The sequence below is a fragment of the Coffea eugenioides genome, chromosome 9 (genome assembly GCF_003713205.1).
Source record: "Coffea eugenioides isolate CCC68of chromosome 9, Ceug_1.0, whole genome shotgun sequence".
Taxonomy (NCBI): Eukaryota; Viridiplantae; Streptophyta; class Magnoliopsida; order Gentianales; family Rubiaceae; genus Coffea; species Coffea eugenioides.
Genome location: NC_040043.1, coordinates 7,382,541 through 7,409,347, shown reverse-complemented (window position 1 = coordinate 7,409,347; position 26,807 = coordinate 7,382,541). Strand labels below are relative to the sequence as shown.

General features: G+C 35.7%; 5 protein-coding genes, 1 non-coding gene and 1 pseudogene across 7 annotated transcripts; 4 read left to right on the top strand and 3 right to left on the bottom strand.

The window, feature by feature from the left end:
• The first annotated feature begins 1,300 nt into the window (after positions 1 to 1,300).
• Positions 1,301 to 4,751, top strand: LOC113783430 (small RNA-binding protein 11, chloroplastic). Of its 2 annotated transcripts, XR_003469906.1 has the most exons (5): positions 1,301 to 1,515; positions 2,558 to 2,626; positions 2,728 to 2,834; positions 2,911 to 3,094; positions 4,682 to 4,751. XR_003469906.1 is itself a non-coding variant. In XM_027329561.1 (4 exons), exons 1-4 carry the CDS (start codon positions 1,317 to 1,319, stop codon positions 3,037 to 3,039), a joined length of 504 nt encoding a protein of 167 aa, XP_027185362.1. In that variant the 5' UTR covers positions 1,301 to 1,316; the 3' UTR covers positions 3,040 to 3,451. The 2 variants fall into 2 exon arrangements, 1 of the variants encoding a protein (XP_027185362.1); XM_027329561.1 differs by lacking the exon at positions 4,682 to 4,751 and having other exon boundaries at positions 2,911 to 3,451.
• LOC113782103 (polygalacturonase QRT3) lies at positions 4,041 to 7,886 on the bottom strand. The gene is made up of 3 exons (XM_027328015.1): positions 7,689 to 7,886; positions 7,336 to 7,566; positions 4,041 to 5,126 (listed from the first exon to the last, which is right to left on the bottom strand). The coding sequence occupies exons 1-3, from the start codon at positions 7,884 to 7,886 to the stop codon at positions 4,041 to 4,043; spliced, it is 1,515 nt and encodes a 504-aa protein (XP_027183816.1).
• A 3,270-nt stretch (positions 7,887 to 11,156) lies between these two features.
• Positions 11,157 to 14,815, top strand: LOC113783264 (ribosome production factor 2 homolog). Its single transcript, XM_027329352.1, has 7 exons — positions 11,157 to 11,284; positions 11,571 to 11,648; positions 11,761 to 11,964; positions 13,124 to 13,369; positions 13,453 to 13,695; positions 13,775 to 13,840; positions 14,362 to 14,815. Exons 2-7 carry the CDS (start codon positions 11,580 to 11,582, stop codon positions 14,479 to 14,481), a joined length of 948 nt encoding a protein of 315 aa, XP_027185153.1. The 5' UTR covers positions 11,157 to 11,284; positions 11,571 to 11,579; the 3' UTR covers positions 14,482 to 14,815.
• Positions 14,816 to 14,974: 159 nt separating this feature from the next.
• Positions 14,975 to 15,047, top strand: TRNAE-CUC. Its single transcript has one exon. It is a non-coding gene; the product is annotated as a tRNA-Glu (tRNA).
• Positions 15,048 to 15,792: 745 nt separating this feature from the next.
• Positions 15,793 to 15,910, top strand: LOC113748512 (annotated as a pseudogene).
• Positions 15,911 to 16,705: 795 nt separating this feature from the next.
• On the bottom strand, positions 16,706 to 17,338 carry LOC113782102 (U-box domain-containing protein 40-like). The gene has a single exon (XM_027328014.1). It carries the CDS (start codon positions 17,336 to 17,338, stop codon positions 16,706 to 16,708), a length of 633 nt encoding a protein of 210 aa, XP_027183815.1.
• A 2,271-nt stretch (positions 17,339 to 19,609) lies between these two features.
• On the bottom strand, positions 19,610 to 22,514 carry LOC113783454 (polygalacturonase QRT3). Its single transcript, XM_027329592.1, has 3 exons — positions 22,085 to 22,514; positions 21,728 to 21,961; positions 19,610 to 20,743 (listed from the first exon to the last, which is right to left on the bottom strand). The coding sequence occupies exons 1-3, from the start codon at positions 22,334 to 22,336 to the stop codon at positions 19,733 to 19,735; spliced, it is 1,497 nt and encodes a 498-aa protein (XP_027185393.1). The 5' UTR covers positions 22,337 to 22,514; the 3' UTR covers positions 19,610 to 19,732.
• Positions 22,515 to 26,807: the final 4,293 nt, after the last annotated feature.

Sequence of the window (26,807 nt, the reverse complement as noted above, 5' to 3'; positions counted from 1 at the left end):
AATAATTACGGTAAAACTTTTTCCTTATGTTGTAATGTACGTGAGATAAAAATAATTTAAAAAATAAAAAAATTAATTGAAAAATGTATCCGTAATGTAAAAAATAATTATTTGCAAATAATGTGTATCGAAACACGAATCCTAAATTGGAATTTCAATAGCTCAAAACACATAATCATATACAAGAAACACCAAAGCTCATGATTGATACAGAATGAGGACCCCTAGGTTCATGAACCCCTCATTCGTATCAATAAAGCTGCCCAAGAAGCCATTTTTAGGGTGGTTTCTATAATTTTTATTTGTGTGTTAGATTTGTTATTTTTATTTTTCGTTGTAATAGCGTCAGCGAAAAAGGAGCGTTGGATCAAACAAAATTCAGCCCTACATTTGGCGCTGCATATCATCGCGGGCAGATTCATACTTTATTTAGCCTATAAATAGGTATATTTAGGGGTTTTGTATTCAGATTTTTTCTCCAATAAAAATATATATCTCTAGTTGGTTTTACTAATTGTGTGAGTTTTTCATGTTTGTCCTTCATAGGGATGGATTTGGTTTGAAAAACTTGAGGGAATATTGACGTAATATCAAATAATTTAAGAATTTAACAAAACAAACTAGTCATCTCTTTTAACATAATGTTTGCTATGATTCTTATAATTTTAAACATAAAAATTTTTGAATTTTGTCTTTCTTTTCCCTTCTTTCAATTTTCTTTGAAACTCTTAAAATTGTGACAATTGTAAAGTAATATTATGGAAATAAAGGAGACAATTATAAAGTAATTTCATGAAAATAGGTGAGAATGGAGGGAAAAGAAAGATAAATTTTAAAAATTTTTCTATTCAAAATCACAAGAATCATAGCAAACATCAAGTTAAAAAAGATAACTAGTTTGTTTTACTAAATTTTGTAATCATTAATATAGTTTTGTTGTTTATTTGTATTATCTAATTTATTAAATGTGAACTTTTTGAGTGGTTAAATGTGTGTATTAATTGTTTCTAATTTTTAATTATTTTTATTTTTTTACTAATACATGCATAAGAGGTATTTATGGAATAAAAGTTTCATCTTTCTCCTTAAGTACTTTTTTAATGTTATTTTTTTTATTGGACTAACTTTGTTATCAAAACCTTCATCTCAGGGGAGGATTGTGTAATTTTCTAAAATTTAGGGGAGGCTAGCGAAATTGTTAGAAACCTCAAGGGAGGTTTCTGTAATTATCCCTTTCGTTTACCTATTTATTTTTGGCAGAATCTGGCAACGCATATAAGAGAGAAAAGGCTTACTGCAGAATAAACTTCACTCCAATGAGTGCTGCTTTCTCTGTATCAACAACAGTCAGAAAAATGGCTAAGAGCATTTTCTTACCTCCTTCTTGGGCTCCGTCGACAAAATTGCCCATCCTTCAATCGTCATGTCGAGAAAATTTGAAGCAGCTTAACTCATCAAGAAATATTCATGCTTGTCTACTCAAGTATCCTCTTGCAAGCAAGATCATGATTAGAAGTAAGTCATCCATTTTTATCGATTTAAGCAAAAATTCATTCATTTTTTTACTGGATTATGTAATTGTGACAAAGTTATTTTAGTTAGTGTATGTTTGATTGTACTATCTACGTGGGTTTTCTTCGAATTTGTTGTTTCCAATTGATCTCGTGCAAATATATGAATTTTCTGTGCTTTTTGTAATCTCTATTAGTGTGGCATCAGGGTTTTTCTTGCCATCCGTGTTTAGCAGTTTCTGATTAATGAAGGATACAATTATTCTTTTTGGTGGTGGGGTGGGGGTAGGGGAAGGGTTTTGGTGGGTTTTAAGTGGAAAAGAACGAGGACTGGTTTAAAGGGATCATAAGAAGGGAAGTGAATAATGATTTTGAGTTGGTTGTAAGGTGTTTGATAAAAATCCATAGTAGAATAATTCTGCGCTCTGTTTGGATGAACTAAATGTTTATTTAGTATGCTTCTGAAGTTGTATGGATTGCAGAATCTAGGATTTGTATATCTGATGAGGCTAATAAGAGTTGAATCCTGGAGGAATGAGTGCAGTACAATGGTTATTAGCTAGAGTTGGTGTGTCTGGAAGATGGAAGATTATGTTTTATGTTCATCAGTGAAATTTAATGTTTCGGTTGATTGAAGATTGGGAATGCAAGAAAAATGAACTCTGAGGATGAGCGTTGGATTCTCTGTGGAAAATTATTGGGAATTTAGATCTTTTTTCCATGAGCTTTCCTTCAGTGACTGACATTTGGATGCTCCATATGTAAACATGAAGTGATGACATCAAGCAGCCTGTTTTTTTATTTATTTCCAAGACAGTGGAAGCAGTAGAACTGTTCTGTGGCATCCTTCTCAAAATATCAGTTTGGTAGCAGTCCTTATTTTGAAATTTTAAGCAATTAATAGATTTTAAAAATTGATCTGAAATTTATTTCAATTACCAATTTAATTTGAATGTTGTTCTTATGGAGCATTATCTTAATTTATGAGTGGCTAATTTCCATGTCAACCGTTGTTAAAGTTTTGCTCAATCTTTGACTTTTTGCAGACTTACCATATACTGCTAGTGAAAGTAGTTTGCTGAAGGAATTCTCCAAGTATGGCAAGATAGCTGAAGGTATATTTCATATGGTTCAAGTATTTTACATTTTCCCTCTGTAATATATGTTATGGAAAGCCCTTCTTCAATTTGTTTATTTTCATTCCATGCTTTGGTAGTTAAGCTTGTCAAGGATGAAAAGGCAAATAGGTCAAAAGGACTTGCATTTATCCAATATACTTCCCAGGAAGATGCTTTGCTTGCTGTGGATAACATGGATCACAAGGTGATCCCTGCACCTTTTTTTCCCCTTCTGCAGGAAATAGTCTGCCTAGAGGGCTCATCTCCTTTTACTTCTTCAGTATTTTGATGGCAGGGTGATTTTTATTGATCTTGCAAAACCAAGGTCAAATGAGTTTGGCGGATATCCAAGAACGTCAGGACCCCCTGAGAAGCAGCATATGCCTGCTGAAGATGAAGACGATGAATGAGCAAAATGCAGCAATTAGGAAACCTTTGAGACTTCTTAAGCATGGACTTGCAAAGGCAAGTGGAATTTTCTGCTGGTTCTGATTCTACACATTTTTCGGCTTCTCTCTTCCCAATCTGTTGCACTTGATTTTTCTGAGAGGCAAGTTACTACACAACAAGTTATAATAGGCATTTATTAAAATGGTACAGACATTATTGCTGAGGCATGATTTTCTCATTGTTTCACTTTATAGTATTCTAAATTTTTATAAACAACACCCATGATAGCATACTTGGGTAAAAAGGACACTTGTACAGCTAATATGAACTTGTGGTGATAAAGATTTGATACAATTAGTATTACCTGAGCATAGTGAAGAGTATTTTATTTTGTGCTTCCCAACTTTTTTAAGTCCTAGGCTAATGCTTTTGATTGGGTTTGATCTCTGTTACATAGATTATTTGTACCCTTTTGTGCAAAACCATGTATAGTACAATCTTCTATACTACCATATACAAAGTGATTTCAACAGTGGTATGAAAGCTTGTGAACAAATTATGGACAAAATTTCTATCCAGACTATTGTAGCTTTTGGCAGTAGTTAGTTCAAATTGCACTAGTTTTTCCTTTTTAACACCATCAGTTTATTTTCATCTGGGAAGCTAAGTATGTTGCACACTTTTAAAGTCCAGTGTGAGTGCAAGGAACTTCCAAATTCATTATTGGAACCACTTGTGGAAGTGAACTCTTAATTGCTTTAGAGTAACAAAATTCTCTGATCTAACAATGGGTAATGAGGATATAGAAGAAAAGGGTATGATAAGTTTTGCCCGAGGAAGAATTTTCATTTACAAATCTCTTAAACCATCGTGCTCCTAGAAATGTCTTAAGTTGCATATGCTATACATATGAGTACAATGTCAACAATTGGGTTTAAAAAAAAATCCAGCAGCTTTACCAATTTGAGGAGGCTTTCTCCATCTCCAAACTGCTTAACCAATAGATTGAACAGTAAAATCTCTATGTATTACATAAATTTCTCTCTCCATCCATGTTATACTGGTCAACTATAACTGAAATAACACCACTAAAAGCTTTTTCACTCTCAATTACAACAAGATTATTTGATACATTAGTCATTTTATGAGCTGGAAATCCAGCAACCACCCCTTCAGTGTAAATTGAGTACTGAACATGATTTATTTTGTTCGGAAACACCAAAACAGATGAAAAATCAGCTATCCACTGCGTTCCATTTCCGGCTACTGTCAATTTTCCAACAGTTGACTTCAAGGTCATTCCAGTAACAATGTTGTTCTCAATCACCACTTGAGCTATGTCCGTGAATTCACCATCTAACTTCACTATTGGAACCATATTTCTAGGATCCCCAGCAAATATATTGTTAATGATATTTAGCCCTGAAGCTTTACCATTTATTGATTTCAATACAATGTTTCCATCCCCTATGAAGTAGCCATTTGATACCTGCACTAGAGCAGGGTCTTGAATCACTATACTGTTGTAATCTAGGTAGCAACTCTCCACCCTAGTCTGAGCTGCTCGCACCAAAATTCCAATTCCACCAAAGTATGTAGCCTTGTTATAGCAATGCACACCGATAATGATATTAGCCTGACCACTTACTGTGATTCCAACAGCTGCTGAGAAGATGACTACATCAGTGACAGCATTATCTGTACTTGAAAGCTCAATGGCAGTGCCTGAAAAACCTCTCTCGCCACTATCACCACCAACTGTTTCATGCTGCCCTAGAAAACAGCCTGAGATGAAAGTCTCATGGCCTCGCTCGACTAGAACTCCTTGGGTTGTGAAATGGATGAAGTAGCAGTTGTTAATGCGGATTCTTGCAGCATCAATTACAAAAAGTCCTCCACCTTGGTAGCTTGAGTCAAACAGTATGTCCCTGAAAGTAACATCTTCATAGTAGATGCCACTGTTTTGGTCTTCCCTGTCTGAAAGGCCATGAAGATGATGAATGGTAGTACTTTCTTTTTCAAGTTTTCTTGAGTTTGGGGACCATAGCTCAATCAGATGCCTATGTCCTGGAAATGTGTTGGATGCTCTTAAAGTGCCTCCTTGAACCTACTGGGCAAGAAAAGAACGGGTCGAAAGTCAGAAACTTAGAATGAACAATCACAATCCTGTATCAAGCATTTTGAAACCCTCTAGTCAAAGTCTTCTTCATATTTCATTCACGAATTACAAGCTTGTTTTTGACTATTTGTACAGAATAAAACTTCTTTATTCATTCGTAATCCTTTATGAAGGTAGATTGATTAATTTTGTCCATTTGCCCAAATTTAAGGGAAAATAAACAGTTAAATGCCACTATTCGACCATTGTCAAAATTTAAGGGAAAATAAACAGTTAATTTAAGGGAGACTCCTAGCCGTACAAAAAGGCTCAAGAGTCATTAAAAAGAAAAAGAAAAAAATTAGGTTCAAAATAAATTTTCAACTCTTACGAAGGCAAAAAAAAAATAATAAGGGAGGGTTGATGTGCTTACCACGTGTGCCTGTTTGGATTGTTATTTTTTGAAAATTTTGTAGAAAAATATACTATAACGATTCAACAGTTCAAAAGCCTTTTGTAAGCTGTAATATGTCCTTTGGTTGGAGATAGAATGTTTTGTCTGAAATAAATCACTTGGCAAAAGTTAATTTGCTTATCAGTTTTTAGTATTGAATGAAATTATCAGGGCGGGTTGGGTTGGATAGTAAGATACTTGTAAGTTAGAGGTTCTGAATGCAGACTTCTCACTTATGATACAAAAAAGAAGAAAAAAAATTATTGAATGACATTATGGTAATTTTGTAATCACATTTTGTGTTTTTTTTTTTTTCATTTTTGAAACTCAAAATACATAAGTATTTAAACAAATTAACAAAAATTGTATTGAAGATTTTTCAAATACAATGAGGCAAGTCTATCAATTTAAAGTAAGCACAAACAAAGGGTAATTATAATGGTCTTATATCCATAACAACAACATTCCATAAAATTACACGATAATTAACCATTATGGTGTAATAATGCTCGCGATGAGCTTCCTGTTAGTCAAATTTACTTGAAGATTTCATCTTTTTTTATAAAAAAAAAAAAAAAAATCATATTGAGCTGCTTAAATAAATCCATAGTTGAATGGGAAGAACTTTCCGAAATTTGACTTGAATATCCTACTGAAAAACAAAAAGGGTAGAAAGTTGCTAAAGCTAGACAGATTCCAATTGCCTTGATTAGTACAAAATGGTCGGTGTCAGTTGTCGGCAGTAAACTAATTCATTTGGCGAAAGATTGAAATTAAAGAGCCATCAATGAATTGATTAGAAAAGTAGTACTACTCCATTTTGGAACCTTCCAATTCCTGCATTCCCATGCAAAAGAAGCTTAATTAAATAGCCCCATTTACGTATTCCAGTGCGGACTGCTAAAAGCCGCTCTAAAATTCGAGCATTTGTTAAGAGTTTTCCTCTTTACAACATTAAAAAACTCCCAACTGTAGGGGTTCAAGTCCTCGGTCTTAAAGATGGTCACAACCATTGAAGAATTCTGTTGTAAGCAGTACAAGTGGCAGTAAAAATATCTTGGGTTATAGCTGGAAGAATTTGTAACTGCTTAGACATTCACTAGGATCGAAACAGGTTTCAGTGAAAACTCATGTGCGGGTTGAAAAAGACTCGGCACATAAACTTAATAAATTCAGATCTTAACATGTTTAGATGCTTTTGATAATTAAAAATTGAATATCTGAATTAATTAAGTGACACTGAATTTTTAGGACAAATTTTTTTCTAAAAAATAAGTGATAAGTTATTCACTTGTTACTTAATGAGATATACACTAAAATGTATTAAATTTAGTACTTAGCAATACAATAATTCAATAAATTCAGACTTCAGATTTTCAGATTTCAATTTTATCAAATGCAACCTAAATTTACGCCTCTCCATCTTATTCTACCTTTTTGATGTATTAACGTCTCACACTATTACTATCGAAACACGTTAAAGGTGTGAATATGGAAGAAAGGGCTACAAGTGTTGAATTTCACTTGTAAATTTTCTAATGGTGTGTAATTTATGGGATATTGTTGCAAGTTTGAAAATGAGTTTTGTATTCCTAGTAATTATACATGCTTGATTTGTCAAATTATGCCTACAGAAATGAGTTTATGTTGTCTCTTCCTAATCTCATATTTGGTGGAATGATGTAAAAATGAAAGAATCTTTTGGCTTTTCCTTAATAAAGGTCGAGACTAGAGACTAGAGGCTAGCAAGAGAATGAAACATACCAAGATATTGCCAAAACCAGATGGAAAGCGCAAAGGCCTGCTGATTAGGTAATTACCACCTTGCAAATCAATCACAACACCTCCCAAATCCTTTATTCCAGGTAACAGTTGAAACCCTTTATTCTGTATTCCAAATGCATAACCAATGGCTTCAAGTATGGCATCACTGCTATCTGCTACACCACTAGGGTCAGCACCATATCCAATGGGATAGAAGACCCTTCCATCGCTCTAAATCAACAATCCATGCATATGTAAAGAAAAACCCCAGAAAAAAGAACGTGTCAATGATTTGAAAATCAAAAGAAAGAGAAGAAAATGATGGGAAAATAGAGAAGTTCTGCGGTCATCACCTTTTTGGGATCTATGGAATGAGCTGGTGATGGTGCAGGTGTTGCAGCAATGCTACTGAATATGGTTTTCTCTTGAATCTTTTCTTGGAATTCGTACATCTTTAACTGTCTAAGAGAACAGTCTGCCTCTTTTAACGGCAAGAAAAATACTATTGTTATTAGCAACCTTGCACTTGCAGAGGAGTAGAGGCGCTTCATATTTCTCTTAACAAAAATGAAAGGTTACTATGTAAAGCTATGAAGGCAACAAGCTAAAGGAAAGAGAGAAAGTAATTGATTGTTCTGTACCTCACTCTCTCTTTCTCATTCCGCTTTAACATGTGTATATGTATAGGTTGGACAGAAAGGTTCTGGTGAAAGTGTCCAAGTATGTATAGGTTTGTGTTATTTAAAGGGATAATTTCAGAAATCTTTCCTAAGGTTTCTGACAATTTCACTGCCGTCCCTTGACGTTCTAAAATTATCACTTACCTCCCTTGAAACCAATTTTCTTGTAACAATTTATCCCAATTCAAAAAAGAAACAACAAAAAAAATAATTTCAGGTGTGAGAAGATTTATTTATCTTGAAATTATTTTTTTTTCTTGAAACTCACATTCTAAGTGGATCTATTTGCACCTCCAATTAGCTCGATTGCAAATCCATTTAAGCTGTTTTATGTTAACATAATCATGAAAAAAGTGAGATGTGTTTAGACATGGAAAAAATTGTGGCTAGCAGTATAAGATCTCGTGGTATTTGGTGATATGCAAGTGAAGAAACATTGATACATGTTTCTGTTGGGGGTATGATCAGTGATCCAGTCTAAGTGTAACACGAGGTACAAAAAGACAAGGGCTAAGCACCCTCGTGATGCCCCAAGGTCATAGCATGATTCAAGGGCAAAGGAAAAGCAATGATGCGGATACTGAAAATTGTTTCCTAGAACGTGAAAAATGCATTGTTTCAAGAACTGAAAATTCGACGTCAAGAAACCAGTGTCCTTGAATGGTTGGAGGAAATTAGCAGTTAAAATCGCACTGGCAATCAAAATTTCAAAATTTAGTAGCTCGGACATTTTGAGGTGCATGGTAGGCCCTTTAAATGGTAACATGTAGTATTTCGGTTTGTACATGTGTTACTCGAGTTTGCACAGGATCCAACAGTCATTTGGTGTGTTGGGACTTTTAAGACTTTATCCAAGAGACTTTAAGACTTTATCCGAGACTCTTTTAAGTCTTGGATACAGTCTCGGTGGTGGGTGAAAGGTCAAGGATTCAAACCTTATTTCTCATTAGCCGCTTCAATAACTTCCTCTGATGGTGTTTCCCATCGGTTAGATTCTCCTTCCCTTTAAAATAGAATGAAGTAGATTATACAAATGTCATAAAGTAGGATAGAGTTCATGTAATTCTTACTATATTTGATATAAATTCATATAATTTTGGTATAATCATAAATTATACACTAATTTAATCGTAGGAATTAATAAATTCAAGTTTACACTTAAGTTATACGAGTTTGTACTAATTATTATAACGATTTGAATTGGACAAACTCAACTTGTGATGCCCTATTTCTGTATTTTTGGACTAATAACTATTCGAGTCCAAATTTCACTTAGCCAACTTTATAAAATAAATTCATGCAGCAAATTACCCAATAAATTGTGTAGTTAGACCACAACGGACACTTATCTTATATTACTAGAAAGCAAGAAAGTTCAATACCAATTACCATACAAGGGTATCCATGTGCATGATGATGATGCAAATAGAATTTGCAGCCAAAACCCTTTTCCCTTGTGAACTCACAATTTCCTATATAAAATGCTAGCTGTTGAAATCTTTCGAAATTTCAAGGGTCTACTTTCTCTCTCGGTGCAGTGCAGCTTTCTCCCACTTTCATTTTTACCTTTCTCATGTCCTTGATTTGCATGGATTCGTTTTCTGTGTTTGTGAAGTACCCCTTTGTCCTACATTAATTCATTATATGCATGGAAAGTTTCCTCTCGTGATAACAAAGACAACTATGTACTTAGCCTATAGTAGTCACATGCGTGCACTCTCTTATATATTACGTTCCTTAGTGCGGTGTGGTCCATAGGTTTCTCTCCTTCACTAGCTATTTCTTGTTGCTATTTAATGTAAACTTGTGTAGAAGATTGCCCATCCATATGTTGCCAATTTTTTACTTGTATCACAATGTGATTATGGTCCAGATTTTTTTTTTATTTTACTGAGATTTTTTCAGAGTTGCAATTTAGGTATATTTATCTTCTGCAATCCATTTGTTATCCAAATGTTTTTAGAGCCAAGGGATACATATATGGTTCAGAGATCTCTCTTTCACTGGGAATGTTGTGCTTGCTATCTGTATAATCTTGACTAAAGATCACCATCCACTCTCTCAAATCTCAAGTAGTGTGATCAGTTCATTGCTCAACAGTCAACAGCGGGAGTCATGAGTTGTAGGAAGGTTACACAGTAGAATAATTGGTTCCAAGCCTTTGAATTTTCTATTGCTAGGGCTACTATTTCTAACAATATCAGCCCCCCGATTCAAACGCATGATTCAATTGCTAAGGGGCTATTTCATATTGTTCGAATCTAAAAGTCTTTTAAAATTTTAAATTAAACGAATTACCAAACAATATATTACGAAACTCTCCATTTGATAGGAATTAAAATTTGTTTGGATCCTCTATAGTGTTCAGAACGAATAATCAATAGAGGGAAAAATTCAAGAGTATTCTTATGTTTTGTCGCCTAAGTTAAAAAGAATTTAAAATTTTTTCACTTTTAAAATTTCAAGTTAACCAATCCATTAAATTTCTTGGGCTCAAGTAGTACAGGGCTGTAATCGAACCAACCTGCCAACGAATAGTTCGGTCAAAAACTTAACTCGGACTCGGGTTGATCGAGTTTGAGTATCTAAATACAATACTCGAAGGCTTGTCGAGCCTTATTGAGTTTTATAACTTTAATTCTTTAATATATTATTATTATGAAATTATCCTTATGTCCAAAAAATAGTTGAATTTACGAAATGTTTCAAGTCGCATGAAAATTTTTAAAGGGCAATAATGTATTTTCACTCAAAAATTGTCAAAAAACTGAAATTTTCTGACTCGAACTCAATAAGGCTCGCATTGATTTGAGTCAATGCGAGTCAAGCTCGAATTTTGTGAGCAATCATCGAGCTCGAGCTCGACTTCCAATAATACTACTAATTCGAACTCGAGCATCCTTCTTGCATGTCATACTCAAGTTCGACTCGACTCGATTCGATTACATCTCTAAAGTAGCATACTTGTAATAACTCGGACACAAGCTAAGACATCATCCGAAGGAGCTCCTCGATAATAAATAAAGACTCAAAGAAGGGTCATATTTAGTTTAAACATTATATTTGGGGGTTTATAGTGAAATTTCTCAAAAATAGAGCAAAGGTTTATACGTCAACAAGGGTTTAAGCACTCAAACTCTTCCTTCCTTTCCTCCTCCCTTCATCTTCCTTCTGGCCTCTGAAAACAACCCTGAGGAAGAGCGGCGCTGAAGGAGAACCCAACAAAACAAGTCTAAAACAGCCTAAATCAGGAATTCAGCTTCCACCCAGTTAAGTTTTGTAATCCCAATTCCTGATTCTTGCTATTTTGCATATATACTTTTCTAGTTTCTGTATGTGGAAGTTATGCAGTGATAGAACAATTAGGTTATGGATATAACCAACTTGCTTTTTATTTTATTTTTCAGTAATTTCGAAGAAAAATTAAGATGGGTTCATAAACATATGTTGATTGGATGACCTAAAAAAAGGAAAAATATGGTACAAAAATGGGATCTTTTTTGTTTCAGAGCAAAATTTGCTTTTGATTCTAATTGCTTTTAGTGCATTTTGCAGCTAGAAATCATGATGCGAATAAAAACCCCCACAAAGAAAAGAATCAAAAGGGAGCTAGATAAGCGTGCGCCAAAGCTTGTGAGTTCACTCTCTCTCTATTAGCTAATTAGCTATAGTGGAGGTGGAAAGTTTGATATTTTGGCATAGAGAAATATGGTTTTTTTTTTAATTTTTGGCTGGTGTTTGGCAGATTGAGACGGGTAAGAAAACTTTGATCCTTCATGGTACAAAAACGAGCAATGTGCTGAATGCTGTATTGGCTGAAATTTATCATCTTAAGAGGGATAATGCTATTAAATATACGAAGAAGAATGATAATGTCAGGCCATTTGAGAGTGGTGGCGAAACTTCTTTGGAGTTCTTCTCACTCAAAACTGATTGCAGTCTCTTTGTGGTGAGTTAGCATAATTATCATTACAGTAAACTATTTTTTTTCAAGTTCGTTGTAATATCTCGTTTATGTGCAAAATAAAGAATTTGTGTCTGGTAGCATGTTGGCCTTCCTTGGTTGTGCATTTGTTCTTTAGGTCATTTCTCGATTTGTGCAAGATGCTCCTTTGACTGATCTGTATTCTGATGGCATGGCCTGTATCACAAATTTCTGGTACTTGTGCACCATAACCTTCATGCACCAAATTGAAGGCCATGATTGATAAGAGAAACTGGGATTTTGCTGTTAATATGGACCTGCATGATAACATTTTGAGAATTTTTATGACTTGGATCCATTTTTAATCTTAGGAACTCTAAACTTCTTGCTGGATTTATTGAATGATTTTTCTACCGCGATCTTGTCTCTAAACTTGAGTTGAGTTTTCACTCACCAAGGAAAAACCTCTAGCTTCTTGTGAATGGATTGAGATATCTTGCATCTGCCATGGATGCAGTCGTAAGTTCTCTTTTTTACTTAAAAGACATTAAGAAGAAAGATGAAATGTCAGAGTTCGTTGGATCCTTTTCCTGTTTCAGTGTCCAAATATTCTGATTCATGGTTGATTGTAGATTATGAATTCTATATGCATCTGCAAGTATAATTTGCCACTTTCCCATGGTTCTTTCATGCATGTACTGGTCATTGGTTTGGAAGGACAGCTTCTGTTGTCTTGGTTAGAGTCCACGTATGGATCTTTCCAAGTTTGATCTGATAAACTACAAATGCTTCACTGTGTCCCTGCTTCAAAATTAGCCTCTTGTCTGTATACGGTAGCAGCTTGAACCATAATTGCTTTTGGTTTATCATGTCTTCTGCTGGTTGGATGGGCTGGGATTGGATTTGTGTAAATTTTATATTAGTGAACATCACTGCCTCTTCATTGTGAAGGGGAAGAAGTCTTGTTTGCTTCACCTTCCGCCCACTTTATCCTTCTCTGACTTTGGGAATGATCAACAGATGATATTCTGCTTCTTTCAATTGATTTATTTTCACTTCAGATTGCTGCTTTCAATTTTATAAGGCAATAGCATGGGAAAAAAGGATTGTAATATCCGTACTAAACTTTTCTCAAATTTGCGGTTAACATCTATTGAGAGTTCATTTGTGGATTGTTTTGCAGCTTGGGACTCATTCAAAGAAGCGGCCTAACAATCTTGTTCTTGGAAGAACTTATGATCACCACCTCTATGATCTTGTAGAGGTTGGGGTTGAAAATTTTAAAAGCACGGAGTCATTCTCTTATGATAAGAAATTGGCTCCCCATATTGGATCAAAACCATTGTTTGCATTCATTGGAGAAGGATTTGAAAGTGTTGAAGAGTTGAAGCATCTGAAAGAAGTTTTACTTGATCTTTTCCGGGGAGAGGTCTGTCATTTTACTCTATTTCTATTTACCTTGACAATCAAATTTTAAGGGTTGTACACTGAGCATGCAGCTTATTGCTGTAGGTTGTGAAAAATTTGAATCTTGCTGGCATAGATCGTGTTTATTTGTGCACAGCCATGTCTCCAACTAAGGTGTTTTTCACGCAATGTGCAATTCGGCTGAAAAAGTCTGGAACCACAGTCCCAAGGATAGAGTTGGTTGAGGTTGGACCTTCCATGGATTTTGTAGTCCGGCGACATCGTCTACCGGATGAAGGAGTGAAGAAACAAGCTATGAAAACTGCTCCTGAGTCAACAAAGAAGAAGGTTTGAATCGTATATCTGCCTTTTGCTGGATTTCTTTTACATTCATTCCTTAATCCTTAAATCTGTGGGTCAATTTCAGGAGAAGAATGTTAAGGGTGATGTGATAGAGGGTAAAGTTGGGAAGATATACATACCAGATCAAAAGGTAAGGGACAACTGTCTTTTCGGTCTTTTTATCACTCTCTGAGATATTAGATCTGTTCTCAGTTAATTCTGCTTGTCCGAAGCAGGTAGAAAGGGTGATTAACGAAAATCCATTATGAAAATTGAGAGCATGCTTTCCCTGAAAGTTCTATAATGATGAAAGCAGTTTTGAGAAGCATTTCATGGATTGCTTCTCAGAATCAACCTTTTCCAGGTTAAACTAAGTTTAAATAAGAAGCATAATGCAAGTGAGGAACCTCAAAGTTATCATACTGAAAAGAGCTATAGCCGAGCGGATAAGTGCATGAGCTTGTCTTACTGGATTAGCTACCTGCACGCTATGATTTTATACCATGCGTGATTTTTCTATGCCAAAATGGATATTGCAGCTGCTGCGCCTAAATAATTCTTACAGACCCCCTTTTTCCTGTCTTTATATCAGGACATGACTTAGCCACGTTGCCATGTTTTTCTGCTATGCTTTGCATAACCTCATATTCACGCCATCAATTCTTTTTGTAGGTTGGTAGTGTTCCTCTGCCAAATAGAGCAAAGGGAGTGAAAAGGGAGCGCAGGGAAGCTAAGATGAATAACGAGGCCCATGAACCTGCAGAAAAGAAACAGAAGGAGGATAGTGATTGAGGTTTTACTGATTGTGCTCACAGGAAGGAGAGCTCCTCACTCGATTTTGGACAAGTTCCTGCTTAAGCTGGAGAAAGTCAGGATGGCTGGAGTGGAGGACCTTGCAAAGCTTAAAAAGAAAGTGTAGTGTAGCCCAACAAAAAACTCTGCTGATGATGTCTGAGATTGGGCAACAGCATGATTTTTATACTTTTGCTAGTGGAATACTTTTTTTTTTTTTTTTTTTGGGAACAAAGATAAAATGTACCTTTCTTTGTTTATTTTGTATTTTGTACTTTATGTTGCATAATTACAAATCCTGATTGAAATGTGATCTAAATTAATTGGGTGACAACTCCCTGTTGGATAATTGAGTTTTAGGGCCTAATTTCTGATTTTTCATGTTACTCAGAACTCAGAATACATCGTGGCCTGCAGTGGTGCGGTACTAGACCTGCGAATCCTTTCAAAAATTTGACAATATCAATGATAATACTCACGCATGGACACAACCTCCGTTGTAGTCTAGGTGGTTAGGATACTCGGCTCTCACCCGAGAGACCCGGGTTCAAGTCCCGGCAACGGAAGCTTTTTTGGTTAACCTTTTTTGCCTTAGTGGATCAGTTAACTATATATTCTTGTGTCCCAGAACCATTTCATCTTACTTTTTTTATCATTCTCGGTGGTGCTGTTATTCATTTGTTTTTGTTTTTTTGGTGAGCCAAATGTTGTACTTATCCCTGAACATGCATAAACATTGTTGTTCCCCCCCCCCCAACCCCCAAAAAAAAAGAAGAAGAATTTATGTTCACCCCAAAAGAGGGTTAAGACTTGTCTGAATGCTTCAAGGAAAAAGAAAAAACTGATGCTAAGGCTTATATTGGTGTAAATCAACCCTATATTTAATAGGGCAAAAAATTATGAATTAGAATGAGTTTCTCAGCCATTGCAGCTCGCGAGCCAATTAAGTAGTCAATGCCCCATAATTTCTTGAATTAAAGACACGTTCAGCAAGTGAAAACTAGAGCAGCAGCAAGATGCAATAGTTTTGTTTAGAGAAATTTCTTCAAACTTTTGGTGCTATCTAACCTCATGAAAAGCATATTTTTGTGATAGACACGTATGTTTGAGAAAAAGGTTAGAAGATTTTGATGAAAAAAAAAAAAGAAAAGAAGAGAGGTACTCCGACATTGATGGATGCCTCCATCAGTTGCTGAGTTGATTGGAAGTTATCTTGGGCTTATAAGAAGTCCCACATCGCCAATTTGATGAAGGTGAGAGGAGCTGGGAGGGCTATAAAAGGGACGCAGGCCGGTGACGAATGCCTCACGGAGCTGCGTGGTGAGCACAGAGCGAACTATTCTTTCGCCTTTTACTAAAGAATACCGTGTGCTCGTCACAAAAAGCAGCATACGCCTATTTTTGGAGGGTGCTTTTGCTAAAAGGGCCCCTACAGGTTTTGAGTCTAAATATTATAACAAATAAATTTGAAACTTTTTTGTTTGCATCTTTTTCTTATTTTCAATAGATAAATATAATCAATTATATGTATCTCTTTTTGTTTTTGTCCAATTGTATGTATTAATTGTGGTAGTAATCAAAAGTTTTCCAATATAATGACAAGTATGTGTTAGCTAAATCTAAATTAATCGGAGCATAAAGCTACTCAAAAAGTAATAAGATCACAATAACATAGCCTAGGGATTTTATGTGTAAATAATTAGTTGCTAGATTATATATGCATTTCATTGTGACACGCATATAGGTTTTCTCATGCCGTATAATTTTTCACAAATTACAAATAGTAAAAATAAATAAATAAATAAATTACAACTAGAAGTTAAACTATTATTATGGGCATACAAAAGGGCATGAGAAGGAAAGAGTGACGAGACAAAAAGGCAAAAAGAAAAAAAAATGGAAAAAGAAAGAAAGTAGTATAAAAAGAAAAGGGAAATTTGCCAAATTGGTCCCTAATATTTACCAAAAACACTTTTTTAGTCCCTAACATATAAAATCAGCCAAAATTATCCTTCACATTTAAATTGTGATCCAATTTTGTCCTAATGCTCATTTTTGCTCCTTTCTCCGGCTAAAAATAGCACGCCCCTCTCACGTGGTCATATTTTCAAGGGCAAAATTGGAAAACGCAAATCCCAGATCCACTGGGAACGATCCCTGACCTCACTATCTTTATCTTGCTTCGACTCTCTAAGGACAGATTCACCACAACGGATAAGTGAGGTCATGAAGCATATTTGGAGGTGATCAGAGGCCGGAGAGCCGAGAGTAGACACGCAGTGTAGAGATTCACCCGGGATTCCTCCTGGGTCTGGGTTAGTTTCCGAAGGGAAAGCAGAGCCTCCTCTTGCTCGAACACTTGAGAGCTCCGGAGCTTGGTCATGAACTTGTCTTCTTCGAGGGAGCTAGAGTGACACAAGGACTCAATATCTGAGGAGGACAAAGAACAATAGCAACAATAAGGACGGGTGGTTAAAGGTAGAGGAGTGGTGGGCCTGTTGATGACAGTGGCGGCAGTCACAGATTCCTTGGAGCTGGCGGAAACTTGACTAGGCGTCCGAGTCAGCTCGGTTTCTTGGGAAGAGAACTTTGATAATTGATGATTAGGCTTCTGTTGGGAACGGGAAGCGAGCAATAACGTACGAGCAGAAATCGAAGGGTTTGGGAGGAGGGGTAAAGAGAGTAAAATGGCACCAGCTGAGAACAACGGACTTGAGGGCGCGAGGTTAGGGATGAGGGTGGAGAAATCAGGAACAGAGCTATCGAGGAGGGTGGGCCTAAAGTTGAGGGACTTGCAAGCATCGATGCAGTTACGCTCGAAGGAGTGGCCGGAGGAGACAATAATGGGGTCAACCATGAGGGAGCCGGGATGGGGCAAACGAATTCCGGAGGAGGTTGGATTTTTTGCTTTGGGGATTTCTCAAAGTGGATTTTCCACTTGGGTAGCTGCTTCTGCTTGGCGCCACTACCCATCTCCCTTTTCCATTGTTGTTTTGATCTTGAAAAGGTTTTCATATGTGAGGGATATTACGGATCGATTGGGAGATTTCAAATCGGGTAGGTATTGCCGATGATGATAATGATGATAGCAGTAATCTTATCAACTTTGAAAGAGGAATTGTATTGCTATTACAATTGGGGACATGATGATGATAAGATTCTACCGCTAGCTGATGAATCTCTCTCTCTCTTTGTCTCTCTCGGTGCACAAATTGCTACACAGTGTAACAGACTAGCCAGTTGAGTAAAGCTTTTGTTTTCCACTTTTGCCCTTGAAAATATGACCACATGAGAGGAGCATGTTATTTTTAGCCGGAGAAAGGAGCAAAAACGAGCATTATGACCAAATTGGATCACAATTTAAATGTGAAGGACAATTTTGGCTGATTTTATATATTAGGGACTAAAAAAGTGTTTTTGATAAATATTAGGGACCAATTTGACAAATTTCCCAAAAGAAAAAAAGTAGAATTTCGTACAAGGACAATTGGCCATTTGCTACCAATTGAAGATTGCCGGAGGAGGTGGCTGTATAAACTTATTAGTTGTCTTGTAAAGTCACATCTCCACTTGGCAAAAAAAATGAGAACTATAACATCTTGATTTTAGGAAAGCTGATCTACTCCTGCATTAGATTGCCTTAAAAAAGGAAAGGGGAAAAGAAAAAACCATTCATGCTTGAAAGATGCTACTTATAAATTTAGACAGGAGCTTTACTGGGGAAATACATTTCCTCTCTTTAATTTTTCCAACCCTTTACTGTTAAGCAAAAGTGGTCTACATATGGCTGAGCCTTGGGAGGCTAACATTTTGGGGGTCCCAAGGTTTTTCTGGTTTTATGTCAAGGGTAGTTCTAGACTTCTAGTGCTCTACCATCATGCTGAGCATTATTTTGTAAGTTTTGTTGTATTTAGTAGTTCTTTTGGTTGAGAATTTAGTGCTGAAATTTTGGTAGGAGCTTTCTGACTTGGGATTGCTTAGCTTGTACTTTTGGTTGAACCAAAATTTTCCCTTGGGTGCCTGAAGCATAAATTTCATAGGCCCCTCACCCTTTAGTCATCACTGTCAAATAAATAATCATAGTTGCAATTTTTTCTTCATTTTGACTCAAGAAACATTATTATTATGATGTGATTCTAGAGGTCCAACACATCTTAGTTTAATGGATGATGACTTAAAATTGTTAACTGCATTCAACATAAATTGTTGAAGTAGTTAAGCTTTCATTTTCCATAGTCTTGGCATGTCAACCCCAACAAAAAAAAAAAAGAAAAATGTCTTGGCATGTCAACCATATCAATATCTGAAAAATGGAATCTGATAATCTTCATGAGAACCTTCTGAATACTGATTGGATCTTTTACCTAGGGATGGTATTTTTTTCATCTGGAATCTTATGTTATAGAATAAAGATATGAACGTCATCACCTAGTAGGTTAAAGGACAGAAAGCTCTCTATCATTTCAAGGTATTTTAGGGTTAGGTTGTCCTTCAAAAGTGGCTATCGTGTATCATTTCCATATTTTGGCCTTTGCTTCCTAACTAATCCAATTTTCTTTAATCAATCCTAGTTAGCTTTGTGCAACTAATTAGTGATTAAAGCACGCTCAACATTAAAAAGAAAAATAATAATAAAGTACACTCAACGTATGAGCAACATATACATACATACATACATACGTAATTACTAGTAATTTGGTAAAGGGTTTTCATTGATGAAGGGGTCAGCCTAATTGTATGATCCTCACAAGTCCTCCAAGTTAAAGCAATATTATTCAGAAGAGGTCAATATAATTCACCCTTTAAAATGTGTTTCCAAAGTAAGAGAAGTTCAAAATAATTCTGGAACGTTGCTAATTCTTTAGGAATATAAATGTTTACTGTCTTGTTTCATGTATGGACTCTCATAGTCAGATACTTGCTCAAAATTCCAAGTCCCTTTGGAGCTTTTGAAAAATCAAGTCAAGAACAAGAATGTGCTCTTGTTTTTCAGAAGGGGTAAATTTAGAGATCAGGATTCAAGAACGAAGGATAATATGCAGGGTAACAGCAACAAAAGTTGCAGTTTTCCGTTCTCGGATGAAGAAATGATACACATTAGGCTAGTTGAAGAAATGACACAATTATATGGTAAAGAGCTCAATCTATTTCACTTGTAATAGATTAATTAATGCTTAATTTCCTCAACCCTACTCACAACTCTTCATGCAAGAGCTGAGGAATCTGCTGAAAAAAAAAAAACTAAGGCAAATTAGCTTGTATGTGTTTGCCCTTGATCCACCAAGACAAAAACAGTGGCTTGTACTGGGACATCCGATTCAATCAAAACATTGTTTTTAGATACATTTCTGAGAGCATGGTTAGGGAAGGAGCTGCCGCTTGTGCTCAAGGTATACTGTACATAGTTGACAAAATCAGGAAACAGAAGAATTGGGTTGAAATCCACAGTCCAAGAAGTGCCACTTCCTTGCACAGCCCTTCTTGCTACTGTTGCCTTAAGGTTCATCCCCTCCACATTATTCCGGTCAACAACAACATGATGAATTTGTTTAAAAGGGCCATTCTTTTGATCCAATTGAACAATGTCAATCCCCTTACCGGAGCCAGCAAACATGTTGTCCACAATGTTCACTCCTTTTACTAATCCATTTATCGATTTCAGGAGAACGAACGCATCACCAAGAAAGAAGCAATTCACGACATCCAGTTGAACAGGGTCCTCTGCTACAATCCCTGTGAAATCAAAGTAAGAATGCACGATCCTGATTTGTGTTAAACCTGGCAATTTTAGGTAAATTCCGGTGCCACCAAAGCCGGTGGCCTTATTATAGCAATGTACCCCAGAGATTGTGTTGGCTTGGCCTGAAATCATAATTCCAGTTGCAGCAGAAAAGATTACCACATCTGTGACAGCATTGTCATTTCCCATCAGGGCAATTCCTGTGCCTGAGAAATCTCTTTCCTTAGGATCACCACCAGCAGTAATGCGTTGCCCAAGATAGCAATTCCTGATATAGGTTTCATGACCATCTTGTACTAAAATACCATATGTGGTGAAATGTGTTATGTAGCAATTGTCAATGCTTGTCCTAAGTGAGTTCACAACTTGAATGCCTCCACCCCGGAAGCTAGAATCCAGCAATAGATCTCTCAGAGTTACAAATTCATGGTTGAATGCACCATTTTTGTTGGTTGCTGATAATTCAATCAAATATCTGTCACCTGGGAAAGTATCTGATGCCTTCAATGTTCCTCCATGTATCTGTCTCAAACAACGATGTCAAATTTAATACCTAGTCAGCGGAAACACGGACACATGTCCAAACGTGTGACATATTAGTTACTGGCTGAGAAAGTAGTTGCAGCAAATGCATTGATTCAACTTTCAAGGGTTGTTGAAAATATTAAAAGATCTTAGAAAAGAACAATGTTAATGGAATGACTTCATGGTTTTAAAGCTGGCATGCGGATTCTTTGATTTGGTAAAAGCATTTACCCAATCTAACTGATCTATCTAGCCCTTAACTACTCTTGCATAAAAAAAGAAAATCCACAGAAGGGGCCAAACCTGAATCCACTATTGTTTACTCATTTTGTTGTCATCCATAAAAAATCAGACACCTGGTATGTCTCGGTCATATCTAAACAGAAACAATAGTGGGATTTTATTACTTGGAATTGTTGCTTGGGAACAAGACAGCAAGAAAGTTCATTTTCCATTTTGATAGTGCCAAAGGAACACAATTTTGCAAAATCCAAGAAGAATGATTCCAAGACTGATTCTTCAATCATCTTTCAATTTTGCATAATTGAATTAGTACTATTACTTTAACATACTTCAAAAATCTTAGACTGGAGCACCTTGAATTATGCTATCATATATTAAGTGGACCACCAAGTCCATGGGTTCCCCTGCTTGGTTGTACATTTCTCATTAGCCAATTGAAATTCAACCAAGTATTTCACTTTTTTCTCATCTGCAGCACTCTAAATTTGTGTGTGTGTGTGTGTGTGTTATATTTAAAGAAAAAAATTGCCGCAAATTTAGGGCGATTTACATTGGCATGTCAATTTTCCTTCACAATGGGATTGCAAATCTTGAATTCTAATGTATGAATTACTACTTCATACTAAGATTTTTCAAAGTCATCGGTTCGGTAGCATTGGACTTCCGCCGGCGGAAAAAATTACCAAGAACAGGACGAAGACTGAATTAAACAAGGTACAAAAAGAAGCACTTGCATACCACGAGATTACCCCGGCCGGCCAACAGCTGTAGAGGGCGGCTAATCAAGTAATTCCCGCCTTCAAGGCTAATCTGTGCACCACCAAGATTAACAATCCCGGTAATCAAGAACCCATTACTTGGACCTTGAAGTGCATCAGATATTGCTCTCAGAATTGCATCTGTACTGTCTGTTTTTCCTGTTGGGTCTGCCCCATATGATGTAACATTGTATACATTTGGCCTCGGCGTAACCTACAAAAGTAAGAAAGATACAAAAAATGCAACAAAATTTATGATCAAGAAAGCCATGTTCAGATAAAATCAAGAAACCAATTTAAAGAAAATGCCAAAGATTTTAATAGAAATAATACTCACTAGAGGGGCTGGAGCTGATATATATGGTGCCGGTGCTGGTGCTGGTGAAGGAGAAGATATTAATGAATCACGCTGCAAGAAAGAAGCCTTGAAACCTTGCATTTGCCGCATTTGATCGAGGTAATTTTGTTCCAAGAATCGAGTTTCTATTGGGAAAGTGTTTTTTCCATGCAAATGAGGATCGATACTAAGAACCAAACAAGCCAAACTCATTGTGAGAAACAAGGCCAGGGCTCTTCTTGAAGTTTCCATTTCTCTGTTCCCAAGTCGATTCTCGGAGCTGTGATCATATGAAAGAAAGCAGCTGGTTCTGAACTCAACTTTATCAGGGGAATTAAAAAGGGGTGCCAGAGAAAATACCAATTTGAAAGTTTATAAGAAAATGGTTCATACAAATTACACCAGAAGAGGAGAGCAGAGGGAACAGGAAAGAAAGGAGGTGGGGGGGTTTGGCTTTTTGATGCTTGCTTTGCTATTTATACTTGTTTGAATTGGGAGGTAGGATAGGCATTGGGCCAATGGCTTGGAAAACTATAGGAAGTTTTGAATTCCTTATTCTTCTTTGTCGTTAACTCAAAGTGCCCTGACAGAAAAGTAAGCAGTCACCAACTTCTTACTTTAGGCATCATAGAATATAGCTAACTAGTTTGACATTAGTGTAAAAGGTATTTTTTCTAGCCAAGACTGCAAAGAGAAAAAGGAATTCTTTTCCAAAAAAAATGAAAAAGAGAGAGAGAGAGGAATTAGTATATCAATTCAGGCAAAAGAAAGTTGCTATCTTTTCGTTGGATTCATTCATGTAAAGTACTCTTATTTGATTGGTTGATGGGACTTATTTGATTGATTGTGAAGTAATAGAAGGAATTCGTCATGTTTAAGTTTTCTTTTTCCTACTGTGTTGATTGGGGTTGGACAACTTGTGCTCAATGGTTGGATGCTTTGTCCCAGATTTGGAGTTCAATTTCAGAATACTATACATATAGGAGGCGTCTGGTTTGTATTTTGGAGTCACCATTTTGGGCATGCTATAACATATAACAGTTCTAGGAGCCAACAGCCCAAGTCACCATTTTGGTAACCAAGTCTTGGGAAGCCCTTGACTTCCCGCCAAATTTGCCACTTAATTATGGTTGCTACCTTGGGTGGCTTTTTTCAACGGAGATTTCCGTTCGTTTCTTCTTCTCTTAGATTAAGTTAGAGTAGATTATATAATTATTATTGTTATGAAAAAAAAAATAACATATAACTGTTCCATTTTGGGCATACTATATCAGATGACCTACCATAAACCAAGACTTTATTCTTTTTTTTTTCTTAAGGGTTTTTCTAAATAAGGCATCCGTTAACACATCTACATTTCACTCAACCTATCATATATATACACACACATTAGCAATTACTACTTTCTCTTACATTTATACACTTTCTCTAATTAATTCCCTTCCATTTATATATTTTTCTAATTAATCTTATATTTCTAAAAATTTAACACCTGAAATACATCTTAATAATCACACTTGATACTACAAGTTTAATTACAAAACAGGGCCACTGCCCTACTATCTTCTTAGGCACATTCGTTTAGCCACAGGAAGAAGTTCATCTCCCATCTAACATCATGCACAAGAGCTTTCCAGCAAATTGTGCCAGTTTGTGAGCAATTTTGTTACCTTATTCTATGGACAAAGAGAAAGAACATTGTTCAATCCACTCAAGGTGCTAATATCCTCGAGAATAGTATGGTACCCTTGCGTTGCGTATTCAGTTTGAGAGTTATAACACTTTTATTCTTACCAACAACAAAAAGTATAAATATATTTAATTTTGAAACTTATTCCTACTTCTCATTTGCCTAAACATCCCTCAAAATTGAATATGTTGCTTTATAACCATGTTCACGAATCGAGCCGATCGCGAGCGGCTCGAGTACGAGCTCGAGTACTCGAGCTCGGTCAATATTGAGCTCGAGCTAATTAAGTCGAACTCGAACTCGAACTCGAGCTCGAGTTCAAAAACATTAAACTCGTTGGCTCGCGAGCACAATTATATATATTTTTTATTTTTTATTTTAATAGTAAAATTACACATATATCCCTAATATATTTATTATTTATTTAAAAATATTATTTTATTCATTTTTTAAAAATAAATAATTATTTTTTATTTTTTAAAAAATAAATTTTTTTTTTATTTTTTAAGTTCGAGCTCAACTCGAATTTGAGTCGAGCTCGAGCTCGAGCTTGACATTTTGAGCTCGTCGAGTTTCACAAAATTAACTGGAGGCTCGGTTCGACTAGGCCAAAGGTCGGCTCGATTCGACTCGTTTGCACCCCTGATCTCAACATATTCAGCTTTATGGCTATTAAAATTGCAATATCCATTACCTAAAACAAAAACAGGGAGTGAATTGCTCCTTGACATGTGAGTTGTGAAAAGAGTAAAATTTCACCGATCGAGACAGTTGGGTATTGGGTGGATTAGCTTTCTTGTCCCAAATCTGTCAACTGCTTTTCTTGAGAATTGAGAAGAAATTCAACCAAAAAAGACAAAAAGAGGAGGGAAAATGTGAGACTCTTTATTGCTGGTGATCAATGTTGGTGATGCGTGCAGCGAGCAGGAAGCAATAAACTAACAGCTCAGACTATAAAGTAGTGATGTGAACGAAATGCAGTTAGGGACTCATCTAAAGTGCATTTGTCTCGTTTTTTAAACTGCATTTAACATTGGTAGCACGTTTATGACGTGAACGAGTCGAGTCGAGTTGAATACTCTAACGTTTAAGTTTGTTTAATTATTTTAATAAATTTAAAATTTTTTTTAAATTTAATTTGTTTATTTGTCAAATTGAACTTTGAACGAATTTTTTGTGGAGTTTAAATGTTAACGAACATGAAACAATTTTACCAAATCGAACTAGATTCGAGTAACTTAATTTATTTTTTAGCCTTGCACATTTGTCCAAAGAGTTTACCTAAAACAATCGATTGAAAATTACAACAGTTTTAAACGATGAATACAAATATGAGAATTCTTAAAATAAAATCAAGGAGGTGAATCAGTCATCTTTTAATTTATTTCTGTCACTTAAGTTTATACTATGTCGCTTGGTATAGGATTTTCAATCGCTCTTTATAAGTAGAATCTGTCCAAAACGTACAACCTTTTTTTTTTTAGTGAAAACTTGTCCAAAATGTTTTGTTTTACTATAAGACTTGTCTAACCAGAAGAATGTATAGTGTACTACCGGTTAAACTTCGGGTAGGGAAAATTAATGGGGTTGGAAATTAACCAAGAGTCGTGTTCAAATAAGGATATGAAAATTAATAAGCACGAGGTTTCTCAAGTTCTGCAAGGGTAGATATAGAGATTAGAGGCTATTCAGCCTAACATATTTGCCTAAGAAATATAATGAAACAAGTTTTGCTTTGATTTGGTAACATTATTGTACATTTGAAACTAAAGGACAATTACCATTTACCACTACATTTTTTTTTGGTTTCTCTCTTCCATTTCGTTCGTCCTAATTGCCTAACTGTCCAAAACTCCAAAAAATGATACTCTAATGGAAACCAATCAAATTGATCTAAATATCATAAAGTCTAAAGATTCAATTGACACCTTGATAAAGAAGTGAATTAGTTGTCCGTGACTAGGCAAAACAGAAAACATTACATTCCGCAACTAAAGCCATTTTTCTTGAGTGACCTTTATTGCTTCCATTCCTACAAGTCATGCTACGTCTAAAACACTTCTATTAGTCAATGGTTTAAGCAATTGGATGATCCTTCATAGGGCAAAGAAAATAATACTTGCAATAATGAGAGAACAAAAGGAAAAAAAAATTAATTCTAGGGAAGCTTCTTCACCGTTCTTTCCATTTTCTTTTGAGTGAATGGCGAAAATGGTCACTGAACTATCTAAAATAGCACGGTTCGATCATCAAACACTTTTTTTTTTTTTTGGTTAAAAAAGTCACTCAACTCCTTAAAATGGACCTTTTAAGTCATATCGCTCAATCTAGCAGGTAAACCAATTAGAAAGAACCACATTTGACCTGCTATTATAGATTTTTAAGGATAAAAATGTCCTAAATTACAAGTTATTTCCTATTAATTCAGTAGAAAATGATTCAAAAGGCCTGTTTTTAACTTTGAAGGAGTTAGATAACTTTTTTGCTACAAAGAAAGTTTAATGACCATTCTAGTTATTTACACATTTCTTTTCCAAAAAGCCCATACAATCCTAAGGATTACCAAACGCGACCAGTGAGATTATACGGAACTAATGATCTCATTAATATGCGTAGAGTAGGACAATTGGCAATTAGAGTAGGACAGCCGGCGCCCCAGCCGGCTGCCATTCATGATTCATTGATTGTTTTGGTTGAGGAATTCCCCTAAGTTTCAACTGCTTCTAGGTTGGTTAAGAAAAGTTGCCTACTTTTACTTCTTTATCTAAGCCACACAAATTTTGTAGCATATGGCCTATGCATATGAATTCCAAATTCTTCTGGCCTATGGCAAGGTTATAAAGACAAAAACAAAACTAACGAAAAAGTCGAAAAGAATTTGGAATTCATATGCATAGGGCTGACAATTAGGGGTGTGAATTTGTAGTGATTTTACATCAATTTACACCCCTAATTGGCAGTCCTAAGGTAACCTACTTATACAAAAACTAGAAGAAAGTTAAAAATTACTATAGTACATGATAAGTACCTACC

Excerpts from the sequence above, each read along its gene's own strand:
- LOC113783430 (XM_027329561.1), top strand. The coding sequence starts at position 1,317 with ATGAGTGCTGCTTTCTCTGTATCAACAACAGTCAGAAAAATGGCTAAG. Across the intron at positions 1,516-2,557 it reads AAGCAAGATCATGATTAGAA|ACTTACCATATACTGCTAGT; the intron begins GTAAGTCATCCA and ends GACTTTTTGCAG. Across the intron at positions 2,627-2,727 it reads GTATGGCAAGATAGCTGAAG|TTAAGCTTGTCAAGGATGAA; the intron begins GTATATTTCATA and ends ATGCTTTGGTAG.
- LOC113782103 (XM_027328015.1), bottom strand. The coding sequence starts at position 7,886 with ATGAAGCGCCTCTACTCCTCTGCAAGTGCAAGGTTGCTAATAACAATA. Across the intron at positions 7,567-7,688 it reads ATTCCATAGATCCCAAAAAG|AGCGATGGAAGGGTCTTCTA; the intron begins GTGATGACCGCA and ends TTGTTGATTTAG. Across the intron at positions 5,127-7,335 it reads CTGGTTTTGGCAATATCTTG|GTTCAAGGAGGCACTTTAAG; the intron begins GTATGTTTCATT and ends CTTGCCCAGTAG.
- LOC113783264 (XM_027329352.1), top strand. The coding sequence starts at position 11,580 with ATGATGCGAATAAAAACCCCCACAAAGAAAAGAATCAAAAGGGAGCTA. Across the intron at positions 11,965-13,123 it reads CTGATTGCAGTCTCTTTGTG|CTTGGGACTCATTCAAAGAA; the intron begins GTGAGTTAGCAT and ends ATTGTTTTGCAG. Across the intron at positions 13,696-13,774 it reads CTGAGTCAACAAAGAAGAAG|GAGAAGAATGTTAAGGGTGA; the intron begins GTTTGAATCGTA and ends GGTCAATTTCAG.
- LOC113782102 (XM_027328014.1), bottom strand. The coding sequence starts at position 17,338 with ATGGTTGACCCCATTATTGTCTCCTCCGGCCACTCCTTCGAGCGTAAC.
- LOC113783454 (XM_027329592.1), bottom strand. The coding sequence starts at position 22,336 with ATGGAAACTTCAAGAAGAGCCCTGGCCTTGTTTCTCACAATGAGTTTG. Across the intron at positions 21,962-22,084 it reads TATCAGCTCCAGCCCCTCTA|GTTACGCCGAGGCCAAATGT; the intron begins GTGAGTATTATT and ends TTACTTTTGTAG. Across the intron at positions 20,744-21,727 it reads CCGGCCGGGGTAATCTCGTG|ATACATGGAGGAACATTGAA; the intron begins GTATGCAAGTGC and ends TGTTTGAGACAG.